Source organism: Microcebus murinus, chromosome 22 (assembly GCF_040939455.1).
Source record: "Microcebus murinus isolate Inina chromosome 22, M.murinus_Inina_mat1.0, whole genome shotgun sequence".
NCBI classification, from domain to species: domain Eukaryota; kingdom Metazoa; phylum Chordata; class Mammalia; order Primates; family Cheirogaleidae; genus Microcebus; species Microcebus murinus.
Window position 1 is genome coordinate 9,156,475 of NC_134125.1, and position 15,590 is coordinate 9,172,064.

At 57.3% G+C, this 15,590-nt stretch overlaps 1 protein-coding gene across 2 annotated transcripts; it reads left to right on the forward strand.

The window, feature by feature from the left end:
• Positions 1–4,341: 4,341 nt before the first annotated feature.
• SDSL (serine dehydratase like) lies at positions 4,342–14,753 on the forward strand. Of its 2 annotated transcripts, none has more exons than XM_012752242.2 (8): positions 4,342–4,439; positions 6,970–7,163; positions 7,357–7,396; positions 8,126–8,265; positions 9,623–9,711; positions 10,177–10,404; positions 13,331–13,455; positions 14,451–14,753. In XM_012752242.2, exons 2-8 carry the CDS (start codon positions 6,990–6,992, stop codon positions 14,642–14,644), a joined length of 990 nt encoding a protein of 329 aa, XP_012607696.2. In that variant the 5' UTR covers positions 4,342–4,439; positions 6,970–6,989; the 3' UTR covers positions 14,645–14,753. The 2 variants fall into 2 exon arrangements, with proteins under 2 accessions (XP_012607696.2, XP_075852714.1); XM_075996599.1 differs by having other exon boundaries at positions 4,431–4,474.
• Positions 14,754–15,590: the final 837 nt, after the last annotated feature.

Consider the following 15,590-nt stretch of genomic DNA (forward strand, 5'->3'; position numbering starts at 1 on the left):
GTCCCCACTGCCCCCGCTGCTCTGGGATGACCATTGTTATCGCACATTGTTCTCCGTGAGCCTCTGCGCACAGCCACAGACTGGCATACTGGGCGCTTTTGGTTATTGCTTTAAAAAAAAAAAAAAAAGGTCATTACACACTGTACATGTTCCTTCTCCTTTTCTCATTTATAATACATCATAAACATCTCTTTGGGTCCATAGATTTAGATCTGATTAATTCTTTTGTTTTTTTCGAGACAGAGTCTCACTCTGTTGCCCCAGCTAGAGTGCCGTGGCGTCAGCCTAGCTCACAGCAACCTCAAACTCCTGAGCTCAAGCGATCCTCCTGCCTCAGCCTCCCGAGTAGCTGGGACTACAGGCATGCGCCACCGTGCCTGGCTAATTTTCCTCTTTTTGGTAGAGATGGGGTCTTGCTCTTGCTTAGGCTGGTCTCAAACTCCTGAGCTCAAATGATCCTCCCACCTTGGCCTCCCAGAGTGCTAGGATTACAGGAGTGAGCCACCGCACCCTGATCTGATTAATTCTTTGTGATAGATGCATCAAATCCTATGGTGGGGGTGTATTATGACTTATTTTGAATTAATAATCTCCTAAGTCAAGAGCATCCAGACTTCCATCATTATCATCATTATTATTACTTTTTTGCTATTCTAAATAGCACTCTCATACTCATGTCCGTGCCCTCTGGTACTGTTTTTTTTTTTTTTTTAAGAGAATAAATCCTCCCAATTAAAATTCCTTGGTCAAAGGTGTGTGTACTTATCAGATAGCAATAGATTTGACAGATCCATTTCCCTAAGGGCTGTGGCAATTCCTCATCGCACAAGCTACAGATGAGGGTGTTTATTTTCCCACATACTTGCCAGCACTGCTTGTTCTTGCTATTTTGCTTACAACAATGTTTTGCTGACTTGATAGTTTTAAAAATAAAAATGAAAAAAACAAACAAAAAAAACCCAAAGGCCCAGGAGTTCAAGGCTGCAGTGAGCTACGATCATGTCACTGCACTCCAGCCTGGGCAACAGAGACAGACCCTGTCTCTTAAAAAAAAAAAAAGAAATTAAAAATAATTTAAAAATTGCATTTCCCTGCTCCTCTTGTTGCCGAGTCTGTAATGCTTTGTTGCATCTGTTTGCTTTGAGGGCCAGGAAAGCATCTTATTCAACTCCAGCACTCCCTTCGTAGGGCCTAGATGTTGGTAGTTTGGGGTAATATTTGCTGGATGCATAAACGAATGGCTTAATTCCGAAAGTCTGATTCACGAGGACCAGACTTTTCTTTGGCCCTGAGGACAGACGTTCCATTGTCACCCTTTTATTCTGCTGGGACATCAATTTCCCCATCCACAAGAAGGACCCATGAAAAAGATGCCCCTACGGATTCCTTCAGCTCAGGCATTGTGGCTACGAGTTTCCGTGTCTCCTGGGACAAAAGCATCCAGGTCGGATGTGGGGTCCCTGGAAGATTGGTCCTGTGGCCTACCTGCTGGGCAACCTGGGACAAGTTCCTTAACCTCTCTGTGCCTCAGCTTCTCCCTTGACAACTGATTCCTTTTCTTTTTTTTGGAGGCAAGAGGAGAGAGGGATCCTTTGTACCGGGGTCTCAAACTCAAATACTCACAAGCGGCAAGCAAGGGGCTGTTAAGGTTTCGGGGTGCAACAGGGAAACGTAGAGCCAGGCCCCTCTCCAGAGGACAGCGTGACTCAGCTCCAGCCCGTGGGAACGTGGCCCCCCCACTTTGAGGCCGTTTCCAGCGAGGTTGTTGTCCACTGGTTGGGCTGGGTGCTGGGCTCCTGAGCCCCAGTTCTGCCCCCATTTGGTGGCCCTGAGTCTCCATGTTTTGGAAAGTGATGACGCAGAGGCCAGGGCTAAACCTGCCTGCCGGGAGGCCGGATCGCAGGTGTCAGCCGCCCCTCTCTCCCCGCCAACTCCCTTGCCCTGGGGACAGAGAGCCAGCTGCTGGCGAGGATGGTGTAATGAAGTTTAATGAATAACCCAGGGCACTGGCCAGGCTGGGTGTTTGGCGGCCCGAGGTGTCAGGGACAGGGGCTGGGTGACGAACATGGCTCTCGGGGGGACAGGTCAGTGACCTGGCCCACCTCTCCAGCCTCCTCTGCCCTCTGGTGCAGCCACTGCGGCTTCCCCACCCCTGCCTCTTCCTCACCCAAGCCAGAGACTCTGCAGCCCGGCCCCTCTGGGTCTGAGCCCTGACTCTGCCGCTGCTGTGTGGCCTTGGGAAAGTGACTTGGCCTCTCTGAGCCCGCGTCCACAGTGCAGGGTTCATTATCATACCCACTTTTCCAGGAATTTGTAAGCATTCTGCGATATAATGACGTCATGTCACTTTGAACATTCACGTGCCACGTTTGCAAGTTTTTTGCCATATTGTTCTGTCATCTCTTTTATATTTAATAATAATAAGAAGAACAATAATAGTGGCAACAGCAGCAAACACAGTTCTGATGTTTTGCACACATTAACTCATTTGATCCTTACATCGGCTCTACTAAGGAGGTAGTATTTTATCCCCACCATACAGTGGAGGGAACAATGCACAGAGAGGTTAAGTGAGTTATTCAAGGCCACACAGCCAAAGAGTGGCAGAGCTAGTATTTGTATCAAAGCCCAGCTCTGGGGTCTGTGTTTTAACTACTAGGCATTCTGCCTCTCTGTGCCAGAACTGCTACTGCTACTATTACTACTACTGCCTAATATTTGTCTTTAAAAAGACTCTATTTAAAACTTTAATACCTGCCTTAGCTTTTTCTGAAGCCATAGTATCCATGAAATTATGGATTTGGTATTTTATATACATACACATGCATATACATATCTATATTCATATACTTCCTCATGCAACAGAAATAAATACCAACTATTAAAAAACCTTTGGGATATGCTGGCCAGTATAAATGGGCTGACATACAGTAGGCATGCATTAAATGCAGCTGTTGTGCTTCTTGTCTGAGCCTGAGCTGTGTGCGAAGGCCCCACCTCCTCCGGGAAGCCCTCCCTGATCCCACCCTGCTCCCAGCTGCCTTATAGGGACCTTCTGCCTCCGTCCTCACAGGGGGTGTTAGAGTTGTCACTGGAGTGGGTGTTTTCTTCTCCCCTTCAAGTTGGGGGCCACCCTCAGGCATGAACTGGGTTTTATCACCTCTGGGTCCCCAGTGCCCAGTCTGGGACGGGGCCCCTGACACCGGGTGTGTGTTTAATGTGAGGATGGGGATAAACTTGCCATGGTCCTCTTCGGTGATCAGCCAAGCAGGTCGACTTAACCCCAAGTGGCCGGGAGTTAATCATCAAACCTGGGGAGATCCCACATGGTCCAAGAAGGACACAGAATGTCTGGACTGCCAGGTCTTCCTGGACCTCACTTCTCATTTTACAAATAGGGAAACTGAGGTCCAGAGACAGGAATGATTGGCTTAGTTTCACCCAGTGAGCTGGTGAAAAAACAAGTCATTCCTCTGATCACATCATTCCCCTACCTAAAGCCTTCTGTGGCTCCCTAGTGCCCCCGGGTAAGGTTCAAGCTCTGGACTGGCACAGGCACCCGTGTAAACTCTGGACCCAGCCTGCTTCTCCAGCCCCAAACCCGCTTGGTGCCCCACCCCTGCCTTCTCTCTGCCTGTCCCACTGGTTGCTTCCCTGACCCTGGAGCACATCATGTTGTCCAATTCCAGACCTTTGCACGCCTCGTGCTTGATTCCTGGCTCAGCTCGGGCTGCCCCCTCCAGGCAGCCTTCCCAGCCCCGCCCCGCCCCCCAGCTGCCAGCCTCTGATAGCACCCAGCATAATTGCCCTTTGCCACCCCCGAGGGCAGGGGACATGCCATCTGGTGTGAGACTAAAGGTCCCAGGAGGGGCTGGCACAGAGTAGGTGTCCAATGCATACATATTGATTTGTTCACAAGGGCAGAAATTAAATTAAAAAAATATTTATTGAATGCATGAATAGTTATTCGTTGGAACAGTAAATAATCGTTGGGCATAAAATATCAGAGGCGGAGGGGTGCTTCAGAAAAAAAAATCTGCCTTTCTCACGTGACAAATAATCATCGTTTCCTCGTCCTTGTTTTTTTTTTTCATCGCAGACCCACGCTGCCCCCCACAGTGGCTTGGGGAAGCAGCTTGGCGCGGGGGACAAGCAGGAGAAGATGCAGAGGGAGGGGGACAGGCTGTCCCCGCCGCCTGCTGGCTGGGAGGACTCGACTGAGTGGGCTCCCCTCCCTGAGCCTCAGTTTCCTCATCTGTCAAATGGGACGAGGTGCTGCATGAGTCGCGGGCGGCGAGGGTCGATCCCCCCAGCTCCTCGCCCGCCGCCTGGGTCTTCGCCCTGAGGGCGGGGCGCGGTCCCTTTAACTCGGGGGCGGGGCGAGGCCGGGCGGCCGCACGCACCTGTGCCCAGGCGGCCGGCGGGGCTGTCGCAGCGCGGTAAGGGTCCCGTCGCTGCGGGTCTGCGAGCGCGGGTCTGCGGCGGCCGAGTGGGCCGGGGCGGGGGCGGGGGGCTGCTCCGGGCCCTGCGGGGACGCGGGCTCAGCTCGGGACCCTGGGGGCGGGGGCGGGGGCGGGCCCTGCCGGGCAGGTGGGGTGGGGTGGGGCTGGCACTCTGCCGGGCAGGGGCTGGCCCTGGCACCAAGGGTCCGGCTGCGAGGTGCCACCCCGCCGACCTCTGGGGCAAGGCCTCGGGGACAGGGGACAGGGACAGGGGACAGGGGACAGGGGCTGGGTAGGTGGTCCCCACCCCGACTCAGGTGCGACAGGTGAGGCCCGGTGAGGACAGCGACTAGGCTGGAGCCCGAGCCCCGTGCTTCCCGCCGCGCGGTCCCCGCAGGGCAGTCCCAGGCCGCGTCCCAGCCCCGGCCGCCGCTCCCGGCGACAGCTGCGGGCCGGCGGGAGGCTCGGGTCGGCGGGGCGGGGCGGGGCGGCCTCCCCCTAGCGGCCGGCAGCGGAACTGCGGGCCGGGGCTGCGCTTTCCTGGTCCGGGGAACGAAAGGGGCCTTGAATTCCTTCCTTCTCTCCCTGCTAGCTTTGCTCCCTCTCGCCTCCTCCTCCTCCTCCTCTTCTCGTCCCCAGCTCCCTCATCCACGCCCTGCTTGTTGGCTCAACACCCCCGGAGGCTTGCGGCTGCAAGTGGAGTTCGGTGACCGCCAAGGTCCTCGGCCCTGCCCCTCACTCACCCTTCTGTCTGCACAGGCTGCAGTCCCAGTTCATGTCTCCCTCAAGGTCGCGCTGCGCCCCTGGGCTCTCTTGTCATTCCCCTCCAAACTCCCCCACTTGGGAACCGCAGGTCAAAAAAGAGTTAAAAGCCCCTTCAACCAATCAGAAGGCCTGGATCTGACTCGCACGCTCAAACTACTGAAAGCCCCCAAGCCCCCAGTAATCACAAAACCAACCATTTATCACATCGAATGAGATGATTGGGAGGCTTTTAAAATTTTATTTACTTTTGTAGAAATGGGAGCTCACTGTGCAGCCCAGGCTGGTCTCAAACTCCTGGCCTCAAGTGAACCTCCCACACCGGCCTCCCAAAGTGCTGGGATCACAGGTGTGAGCCACCATGCCCTGGCCATGATTGGAAATTTGAAAAATTATCAGCTATTTGGCGATATTAAGAAATTATTTAAGGTATGAGAATGAACCAAGTAGTAGGAAAAAAAATAATAAAACAGAAAAAAATATTTAAAAATTTTAAAAATGAAAAATTAAAAAAAGAAATTATTATGATTTTAGGTGTGATAATGGTATCATGATTACATTTTTTTAAAAAAATTAGCATCAATGAGGGTTTACAGAAAATAAAATTAGCCCACTTTATTTTTTTTTATTTTTTGAGACAGAGTCTCACTTTGTTGCCCAGGCTAGAGTGAGTGCCATGGCGTCAGCCTAGCTCACAGCAACCTCAAACTCCTGGGCTCAGGCGATCCTCCTGCCTCAGCCTCCTGAGTAGCTGGTACTACAGGCACGCGCCATCATGCCTGGCTAATTTTTCCTATATATATTAGTTGGCCAATTAATTTCTTTCTATTTATAGTAGAGACAGGGGTCTTGTGCTTGCTCAGGCTGGTTTCGAACTCCTGACCTTGAGCAATCCGCCCGCCTCGGCCTCCCAGAGTGCTAGGATTACAGAGCCACCGTGCCGGGCCTGCCCACTTTAAATATAGAATTCAATGAGTTTGGACAAATAGATACAGTCATGAAACCCTGTGGCTAAATTAAAGAAAAAGAGTTCTTTGTCTTTAGAGATAGATACATTCTGAAATATTTATAGAGGAGATAAAATAGTAGGAAAATACAGTGATAATAAATGGGAAGAATTGGGGACCAATTCTTCCCATTTCGGGAAGGGACAGAAGGCACTGATACAGCTAAAGCTGAGCGATTCTCTGTCCTCTCACTGTGCTGCCGTTTGCTTTAACAGAAGTTTTTGCAAGTTTCTCTGCTGAGAGATATCTTCCCCGACTGCGCTTGCTAAAATAACATCCCTCCCAAGTCACTCCTATTTGAACTTCTGTGGTCTGTCCCCCCAGCGGGAATGTGGGCTCTGGCCGAGTGGGAGCCTCTTCTGACCTGTGGTCCTAGGTCCCCACCCCTGGACCCACCCGGCACATAGTAGGTGCTCAAGAAGCGTTTCTCTGAACGAATCAATGAGTGACGAGTGAATGAATCTCCCCCCCCCTCATTCATTCCTCATCACGTGTGGGTCACACTCGACATTCCCAGCACTGTGGGCAGCCGCCGTTGTGACAGAGCGAAAGGGCCCCCAGTCCCAACCTCTTTGTCCAGATGGGGAAACTGAGGCTCGGAGAGGACCAGATGCTTGCCGGGAGTCTCTCAGCTTGGCAGCCAGATGGGGTTCAGGACACCCAAGCCCAGGGGCTTCTCTGCCTCGCCCTCCCCCGTCCTGGCTAAGGGGACTCTCGACTGGAGGTGGCTGGGCCGTGACTTCTGTGCGCTCCTGCAGGCTGTCGCGCGGGTGCGGGCATGGAGAGCTCTGTGGCGGATCGTGCCCAGGGCGGCCCCTTCCACACGGTCACCCCCACGCTGGAGAGCTGGGCGCTGTCCCAGGTGGCGGGCGTGACTGTCTTCCTCAAGTGCGAGAACGTGCAGCCGACCGGCTCCTTCAAGATCCGGGGCATCGGGCATTTCTGCCAGGAGGTGAGGGTGTGCGGGCGGGGGGAGCGGTGAGGTCGTGCGGGGCGGGCGGGGGGTGTTCGGGCAGGAGGGGAGACGTGAACTTGAGCAGATGAGTGGAGACAGGTGAGGGCAGGAGGAGGGGTGGAGTGTTGGGAGTGGGATGGGGACATTCTGACATCAGGTCTCTGTGACACCCGCTCACTTCTCTTCCCAGATGGCCAAGAAGGGATGCAGACACCTGGTGTGCGCCTCAGGTGACCCCACCATTTCCCGTTTCATGGGGGTCCTCGGGGCAGGGGCCGGGGGAGGAGGAGCAGGCTGGAGCAGCAGTGGTTGTCCAGGGATTGATTGGCCTTCTCTTAAAGGTCCAGCCTCACCAAGGTCACAGATGAGATGGCCACCACACATGTCCTCTCCTAGCCTTCTTCCCATAATTTAGGGCTCATGGTGGGAGCAAGTGATAGAAACTCAGTTCATGCCGGTTTAAGCCACAGGTTCTAAGAACTGAAAATCTCAGGATAAGTGGCTTTCAGGAACAGCTGGAACCAGGAGCTCTCCTCTCTATTGCTTCTTCTCTTGGCTTTTCTTTCCTCTAGATTAGCTTTATATTCATAGAGGCCTTATGATAGCGAGGTGGCCACCAGGAGTTTCAGGCTTGCAACCTACCACTCGGCCAGCCCGAGTGAAAAGGGAGCTCCCTTCGCAATGGCTCTCACCAGTCCTGGAACTGGTCGTTTTTTGGCTCAGCTTGGGTCACGTACTCACCCCTGAACCTGTCATGGGTCAGGGGCTTGAGTCCTCTGATAGGCTCTATTTAAACTGTCTGTTCACTTCTGGAGCTAGAAGGAGGAGTCAGTGGTGGTGGTGGGGGCGTATGAATGGGGCGGGGGAGGGGTAGCGAATCCCAAAGGGAAGTGGAGGGGGAGGGGGTGCATCACCCGGCAAACGCATCTCTGCCCACCGCACCCCTTCCACTCCCACAGGGGGCAATGCGGGCGTCGCTGCTGCGTACGCGGCTCGGAAGCTGGGCATCCCTGCCACCATCGTGCTCCCCGAGAGCACCCCCCTGCAGGTGGTGCGGCGGCTGCAGGGGGAGAGGGCCGAGGTCCAGCTGTTTGGGAAGGTGAGGCCCCCCTGGAGGGGGCTGTGCCCGCTCCACCCCGCCCCACCCCCAAGAGATTCTGTCCCCCCTTTTTCTTTGGACGAACTATGGCTGGAACCCAGTTTTCTCGGGGACGGCTGAGCTGAGGGGCGGGTGTGAGGAGTGGCGCGTCCCGAGGGCTGGGACTTTATGTCTCCCAATTGTTTCACTCAAGATAGCGACCTCCGGTTCAGCGCGTGACTTCATTGTTTTTCCCACGGCTGAATAAGTCCCATTGTGTGTCCCTGACGCCGCTGGATTTCCACTCTGCCTCTTTGGGGGCAGTGAAGGGGGCTGTGCAGGAGGGGAGGCAGCCGGGGACCTCCAGGTGACACATGTCAAGGACTGCGCGGTTTCGAGTCTCATGTTTGTTCCAGTAACTCCGGAGCATGAGGCTCCTCTCTCCATCTGGACGGGGCGTTCTTTGTGGGCAGAGACCATTTCTCTGGCTTCTCTCCTGCCCCGCAGTCCCCGGCGCAGGACTGGGCTCTGCAGGGTCCCCAGGACGGGCAGAGGCTATTTCTGGCTCCCTGGGGACGCTTGTGTCCCCCTTGGAGGAGGAGGCTCCCGCCGAGACGGGCTGGGGTGGGCTCCCTGGGCAATGCTGTCTTGTTTCAGCTGACCGGGAGGCGACTGCAGGCAGCCGGGCAGGAGTGTGGCCATGAGGCAGGGCGGGGGAGAAAGCCCTTAGACAGGGCATGAGTGGCCGGGCCACCTCTGTGGGCAACCAGGCTCAGTTCCTGCCATGGCGTCTGCTCCTTGCCACCTGCGGGCAAAGTCGCGTGGCCAGTGAGTGCCCTGCAAGTGACCCCTGGGCAGGCTGCAGGGGCACGGGCCTCTGCCGCAGATGCCAGGCCAGTGACAGCAGGAAAGCCACCGCTGCTGTGGTCGGCGTGGGCCCGCCGTGTTCGGGGCCTGCCTTAAGTGCCACCTGTCGGCAGGGCCTCCGCTGGCCGGGCCTGGTTTGCACAGACTCCGTCTATAGTGACCGAGTGGCTGTCTGGGGCTTGGTCTGAGGGGGCTGGTCCCCTGCTGGTTGGTTCGTGGTGGACACCATGCGGCTGGCCTTAGAGATCACCTGCTCCTGCCCTCCCCCCTCCCTCCCCCCGCTGGCCTGGCTTCGTTCTCCTGCAGCGTGGTGCTGGGAGGGTCCCTTCAGGGCGATGGGAAGCGCGTGGCATTCGTTTGTGCACCCAGTGCCTCTGTCCTCGTCTCAGGAGGCCGCTGGGCCCACTCCAGGTCTGGGCTCGTCCTCGGGGTCCCCAGCCTGCCGGCCCCCAGGCCCTGCCCAGCCCCCGTGGCACTCCCGGTCTTCTGAGCAGCCGTGGTCTCTCTTTAGGTCTGGGACCAGGCCAATCTGAGGGCGCAAGAGTTGGCCAAGAGAGACAGCTGGGTGAACGTCTCCCCGTTCGACCACCCCTTGATATGGTAAGGTGGGTGTCCCCTCCTAGGAAGTGCAGAGCTGGGGGCCTTCCCACTGGACAGAAGGGAAACTGAGGCCCAGGGAGAGAAGAGGCTTCAAAGCCAGACCGGCACGGGTTCAGACTCTGCTTCTGCCACTTACGAGCTGCGGGACTTTGTGCACAGCACCTCGCCACCCTGCCTTAGTTTCTACACGTGGGGGACGAAGGTGACAGCACGAAGTCCCTTTGAGCATGTGCTTGGGGGCTGGGTGACAGGCAGAGGCTCTCCCTGCACCGTTCTGTGTGCCCGCCCGCTGCTGCCTGTTTCTGAAGTTGGGGGGATTAACGGGGACAATGTCCAAGGAAGCGCCTGGGAGGGGGACGGGGCAGGAAGAATGACGGATAATGGACACCCCCCCCCGCCCCTGTGATCCCCCCCAACCCCGGGGGCCTTTGGGGCCACGGCCTCTCTCACTCTTCTCCCCCCCAGGGAAGGCCACGCCAGCCTGGTGCGGGAGCTGAAGGCAGCCCTGGGGACCCCGCCGGGCGCCCTGGTGCTGGCGGTGGGGGGCGGCGGGCTCCTGGCGGGGGTGGTGGCCGGCCTGGTGGAGGTGGGCTGGCAGCACGTGCCCATCATCGCCATGGAGACCCTCGGGGCGCACAGCTTCAACGCGGCCGTCAAGGCGGGCAGGCTGGTGACGTTGCCGGACATCACCAGGTGGGCGCGGGCTGGGGACACTCGTCAGGGGCTGGGGGGTGGGGATGTCGCTGCCCTAGGGCCCCCCAGTCCCAGCAGCGGGGGCATGGGTACCCGGAAGGCTCTGCTGGGCCCCGGGACTCCAACCACGGTGACGTGGATCTCGGTCAGGAGGGACGCTGAAGAGCAGCGAAGAGGGGACTCGGTTCAACCTCATCGATGACTGAGACGGGGCTTCGTTGCAAGAGCAACGTAGGGGTGTTGCAGACAGGTTAGAAGGTGTAGACAAGCCACGAGCAACAGAAAACAGAACGTCACCGTCATCCCACCGTCCGAGATCAGCACTGCTCAGACTGAGCTGCCCTTTTCTGTCTTTTCCTTTGAGACTGGTTATTGCTCTGTCACCCTGGGTAGAGAGCAGTGGCGTCATCGTAGCTCACTGCAGCCTCGAACTGCCGGGCTCAAGTGACCCTCCTGTCTCAGCCTCCCAAGTAGCTGGGACGACAGGCATGCGCCACCACACCCAGCCACCTTTTCTGTTTTTTGTAAAGACGGGGTCTCGCTCTTGCCCAGGCTGGTCTCGAACTCCTGAGCTCAAGCGATCCTCCCGCCTCAGCCTCCCAGAGTGCTAGGATTGCAGGCGTGAGCCCCCGCGCCCGGCTAGAATAGCCTGTTAAGTCAGCTTTCTTAAGCACCTACTGTGTGCAATGTTCTAGGGGGCCAGATTAGCAAAACGAAACTCAGTGCATGCCTCAGTAGAACTATACCTGACACCTGAGTCTCTTTCTGGCTTTCTGGCACAATGTCCCCTCTTTCCTGGCCGACACCCGCCCGCCCATGTTCCGTGCTGCTTTTGCCCGGGAATCCTCTGAGTCTTAGCTCGTTCTGTCCTCGCTGCCTGGGGTGCCACCCCGCTCTCCCCGAGGAAGCCCGCTGAGGCCCCGCTGGGCAGTGGCGTCTCATCTGGGAGACCCTCAGGGCACCGCGTGTGTGTCTGTGTCACTCTTCAGCCACAGAAGAGATTCCGGGTGTGCCTTTAGGGTTACTGGCTGGGGCAGAGGAGCTGGAGGGCAGGGACTGGCTCGTTGAGCTCTGAGCCCACGGCACCCGTCCCAGGAGCCTGGCACGGCAGAAGCTCTTCCTGAAGTCCATGGACTTGCCATTGCTGTGAGTGACCCCTAGGGTCACTGGGCTGGACAGCTGGGGTCGCCTGGGCTCCCCCTTGCCCCCGTTGAGTTCTGTCCCTCCAGCCCCTCTCCCACTCCCAGAGCATCACCCCCCCAGGTGGGTATAAGAACTCCCTCAACCCCATGCCAGCCCTGCTGCCTATTTTTTTTTTTTTATAGCATCTTCATTGAGATAGAGTTCACATACGGTACCATTACCCATGGAAAGTGCATGGCGGTGTTAGTATATCCACAGAGCTGTGCAATTAATTTTAGACCATGTTCACCACCCCCCAAAAGAAACCACACACCCTTGGCCATCACCCCCCGGTCTGCCGCCCACACCCACCCCCGGCGCCCAGCCCCGGCCATCACTGCCCCACGCTCCGTCCCCACGGGTTGCCGTCCCGGACGTTTCCTAGGACGGAGCCCTGCAACTCGCGGCCTTGGACGCCTGGCATCTTTCGCTCGGCATCATGTTTGCAAGGTCCATCCGTGATGTCACGTGGTCAGGGCCCTTCCGCTGTGTGGGGGGGGGGGACATGCTTGGTCTGTCCCTCCACCAGCTGGTGACCGTTCAGACCCTTCCCATGTTGGGCGATTCTGACGGCGCTCGCGTGCGCGTTTCTGCGCGGATGTGGGCTCTCCTTTCTCTCGGACGCCCAACTGCGACGGCCTGTGACCAGGGGCCTGTGAGCCCCTTACCGTCCCCCAGGCATCCAGCTCGTCCCTTCTCCGCCGCTGGCCTGCAGGGCTCTACGTTCCGCGCTGAAGCCCCTCCCTGCCTCCCCCGGGCTCTCAGGCTAAAATCCGGACCACGTCCCCAGCCCCGGCCGCCGGCCGCCTTTACCGGCCCAGTCCTGGCCCACGCGGAGCCCCTGCTGGGCTGTTCCCGCTGCCTGCGACACTCCCTGTCCCTGCTCTTCTGCCGGCCCGTGTCTCCTCCTCACTCGCCCCGTCCTCACGCCCCGTCGCCAGCTCCCCGCAGCGAGCATTGATTTACTCGCGCTTGTGTTTGCTCACTCGTCGCTGCCTCGCCAGCTGTCTGCCCTCTTAATAACCTCGGCGGCAATAATAATAACCACGACTGACACTTCTGTAGGGCTCGCTACCTGTCAGGGCTCTGTCCTAAGCACTGTCCATGTTTTTAACTCACTTAGTCGCTATGACAACCTCACGAGCCCCATTTTTCAGTTGATGAGACTGGGGCTCAGAGAGTTGAAGTGACTTTCCCAAGGCCACACAGCGATCGCCGAGCCAAGTTTCGAAACCAGGCAGCCTGGCTCCAGCGTCTGCGCTCTGGCCCTTGCGGGGGTCACGGGCTCTCCCCAAGGCTGTCCTGGGCCTGAATCACACCCCCCCAGCTCACAGCAGGTGCCAACAGGTGGCTGATGCCAAACACATCATGCAGTCTGCTGTCAGACCGCCTGGATTTGAATCTACCTTCTGTTACCGACTAGCTGTGTGTCCTTGAGCTTGTTACTTAACCTCTCTGAGCTCTGGTCCCCTCCTCTGTAAAATGGAGCCAGCCCATTTCTAACTCAAAGGGCGGCTGAGAGGATGAAAACAGAAAACCCATATATCCAGCACGCTGCACACGTTTCATAGATATTAGCTGCAGTGTAGATATGATAGCTATTCATGAATAAAACCAGTGCTTGGCTTCCTGGGGTCTGTGTGAGAAGTGGCTCCATCGAGGCTGTAGGATCGCAGGGCCCGATGCACGCGGACCAGACCCGAGTCGCCGCTCCTCGCTGAGCCCCTGCGCCCCCGTCCCGCAGCGTGGCCAAGTGCCTGGGTGCCAAGACGGTGGCCGCGCGGGCCCTGGAGTGCACGCAGGAGTGCCAGATCCTCTCCGAGGTGGTGGGGGACGCCGAGGCCGTGAGTGCCGTGCAGCGGTTCCTGGGTGAGTGAGCGCTGCCCCCTCCTGGGCTCGGGGACCCACGGAGCCCCTGGAGCCCCTAGCAAGAGCGTGCGCCCTCTTGTCCGCGTGCTCAGCACCTAGCTCGGGGCTGAAAGTGCACTGATTGCACGACAGGTGCACGTGGAGTAGGGGAAGCGGGCGAGGGTGAGGAAGGAGCGTGGCCTGCTGTCTCCAGCCCCAGACTTTTGTCCATGCTGCTCCCCTCTCTGGCCGCCCAGCCTGGCCCTGTTCTCTGTGGGTTTCCTGCAACCACACAGCCATCGTGCCACCTCCTCCAGGAAGCCTCCCCTGGTCACCTGCCCTCCCCCTGCCTGGGCTGGGGCCTTCCTATGCACCAGGCCCTCTGTTCCTACCTGCCCGGTTCTTATCCATCCGTGCCACTAGATGGTGAGCTCGGTGAGGGTGGGGACTGGTGTGTCCTTTTCACAGTTGTGTCCCCAGGCCTTTCTGGCACAGGGGCTGGCAGGGAGTGGGCACTCCCCAAATATTTGTTGACTGGATGGATGACTGTATGAGCGGGCAGAAAGGTGGATGATGAATGGAGGGATAGTGGATGGATGGACGGATGGATTGCTGAATGACATAGAAATGGATGGATGGATGGATGGACACGTTGATTAATGGACATGCTGATGGATGGACAGACAGACAAGTGATGGATAGGGGATGGATGGATGGCTTACGGGTGGATGGATGGATACGTTGATTGATGGATACACTGGGGGGTGGACGGACAGACAGCCTAATGATGGATAGAGGGATGGATGGATGGATGGACAGATAAGAGGTGGATGGCGAGGGATGGATGGTCAGGTTGATGGATGGGGAGAGAGCCCGGCCAGTGACGGATTGCGAGAGGAAGAGGGGAGCGGCTGGCTGGGGAGACGGCGGCGTGGGCCTGCCGTGCCCAGGGCCTGCTGAGCGCTGATGGGCTGTTTTCTCCCTTCCCCCCGTCCCCGTCCCCCTGATCCGGGCAGATGACGAGCGTATGCTGGTCCAGCCTGCTTGCGGGGCGGCCTTGGCAGCCGTCTACTCGGGCCTCCTGGGGAGGCTCCAGGCCGAGGGCCGCCTGCAGCCCGGGCTGACGTCGGTTGTGGTCATCGTGTGCGGAGGCAGCGGCATCGACAGCCGGGGGCTGCAGGCTCTGAAGACGCAGCTGGGCCTTCCCTGAGCGGCCGCGGCCCGAGGACACCCCCGTGGCCAGAGTTGGGGGCCTCTGTGCCGCCCGCTTCCTGCAGGAAGCCCTCCCGAACTGCTCCAATAAACCCGTTCTGAGTTGAGTTTGTAACCCTGCGGGCCTTGTCTTCCGCCTCCATGACCCCACAGAAGGCACAGAACCGTCCTGGAGCCGGGTACGTGACAGTGACTCCAAGTCGCACAGCTCGGGCAGCAAAGCCAAGGCTTGGGCACTCAAGTCTCTGAAGGAATCCAGCGACACTGAGCATCTAAACGGGCTGTTCTTACCTGGAGGGGCAGCTCGGGTGACCAGGTCGGGAAGGAGAGGGGAGGTTCTGTCACCTCTCAGGCCTGGGCGGGAGAGGACAATGTCCCCAGTCTTTATCAAGTGCCCATTACATGCCAGAAACTCTGCTAAGAACTTTCTACTCTTCTTCTTTAATTTCTTTTCTTTTTTTTTTAGAGACAGGGTCTCACTCTGTCAGCCATGCTAGAGTGCAGTGTCGTTGTAGCTCAGTGCAGCCTGGGCTCAAGCGATCTTCCCACGTCAGCCCCTGCGTCCTGGAACTACAGGCGCGTACACCACCAAGCCTGGATGGTTTTTGGTTTTTTGTTTTTTTTTTTTGAGAAAGTCTCACTCTGTTGCCCGGGCTAGAGTGCCGTGGCGTCAGCCTAGCTCACAGCAACCTCAAACTCCTGGGCTCAAGCGATCCTCCTGCCTCAGCCTCCCGAGTAGCTGGGACTACAAGCATGCACCACCATGCCCGGCTAATGTTTTGTTTCTATTTTTAGTTGCCTGGCTAATTTTTACATTTTTTGTAGAGATGGGATCTCACTATGTTGCCCAGGCTGGTCTCAAACTCCTAGCTTCAAGCGATCCTCCTACCTCCGCCTCCCAAAGGGTGGGATTACAGGCCAGCCCTGTCCTATTTAATGTTTAC

Excerpts from the sequence above, each read along its gene's own strand:
- SDSL (XM_012752242.2), top strand. The coding sequence starts at position 6,990 with ATGGAGAGCTCTGTGGCGGATCGTGCCCAGGGCGGCCCCTTCCACACG. Across the intron at positions 7,397-8,125 it reads ACACCTGGTGTGCGCCTCAG|GGGGCAATGCGGGCGTCGCT; the intron begins GTGACCCCACCA and ends CCACTCCCACAG. Across the intron at positions 10,405-13,330 it reads ACGTTGCCGGACATCACCAG|CGTGGCCAAGTGCCTGGGTG; the intron begins GTGGGCGCGGGC and ends CCCGTCCCGCAG.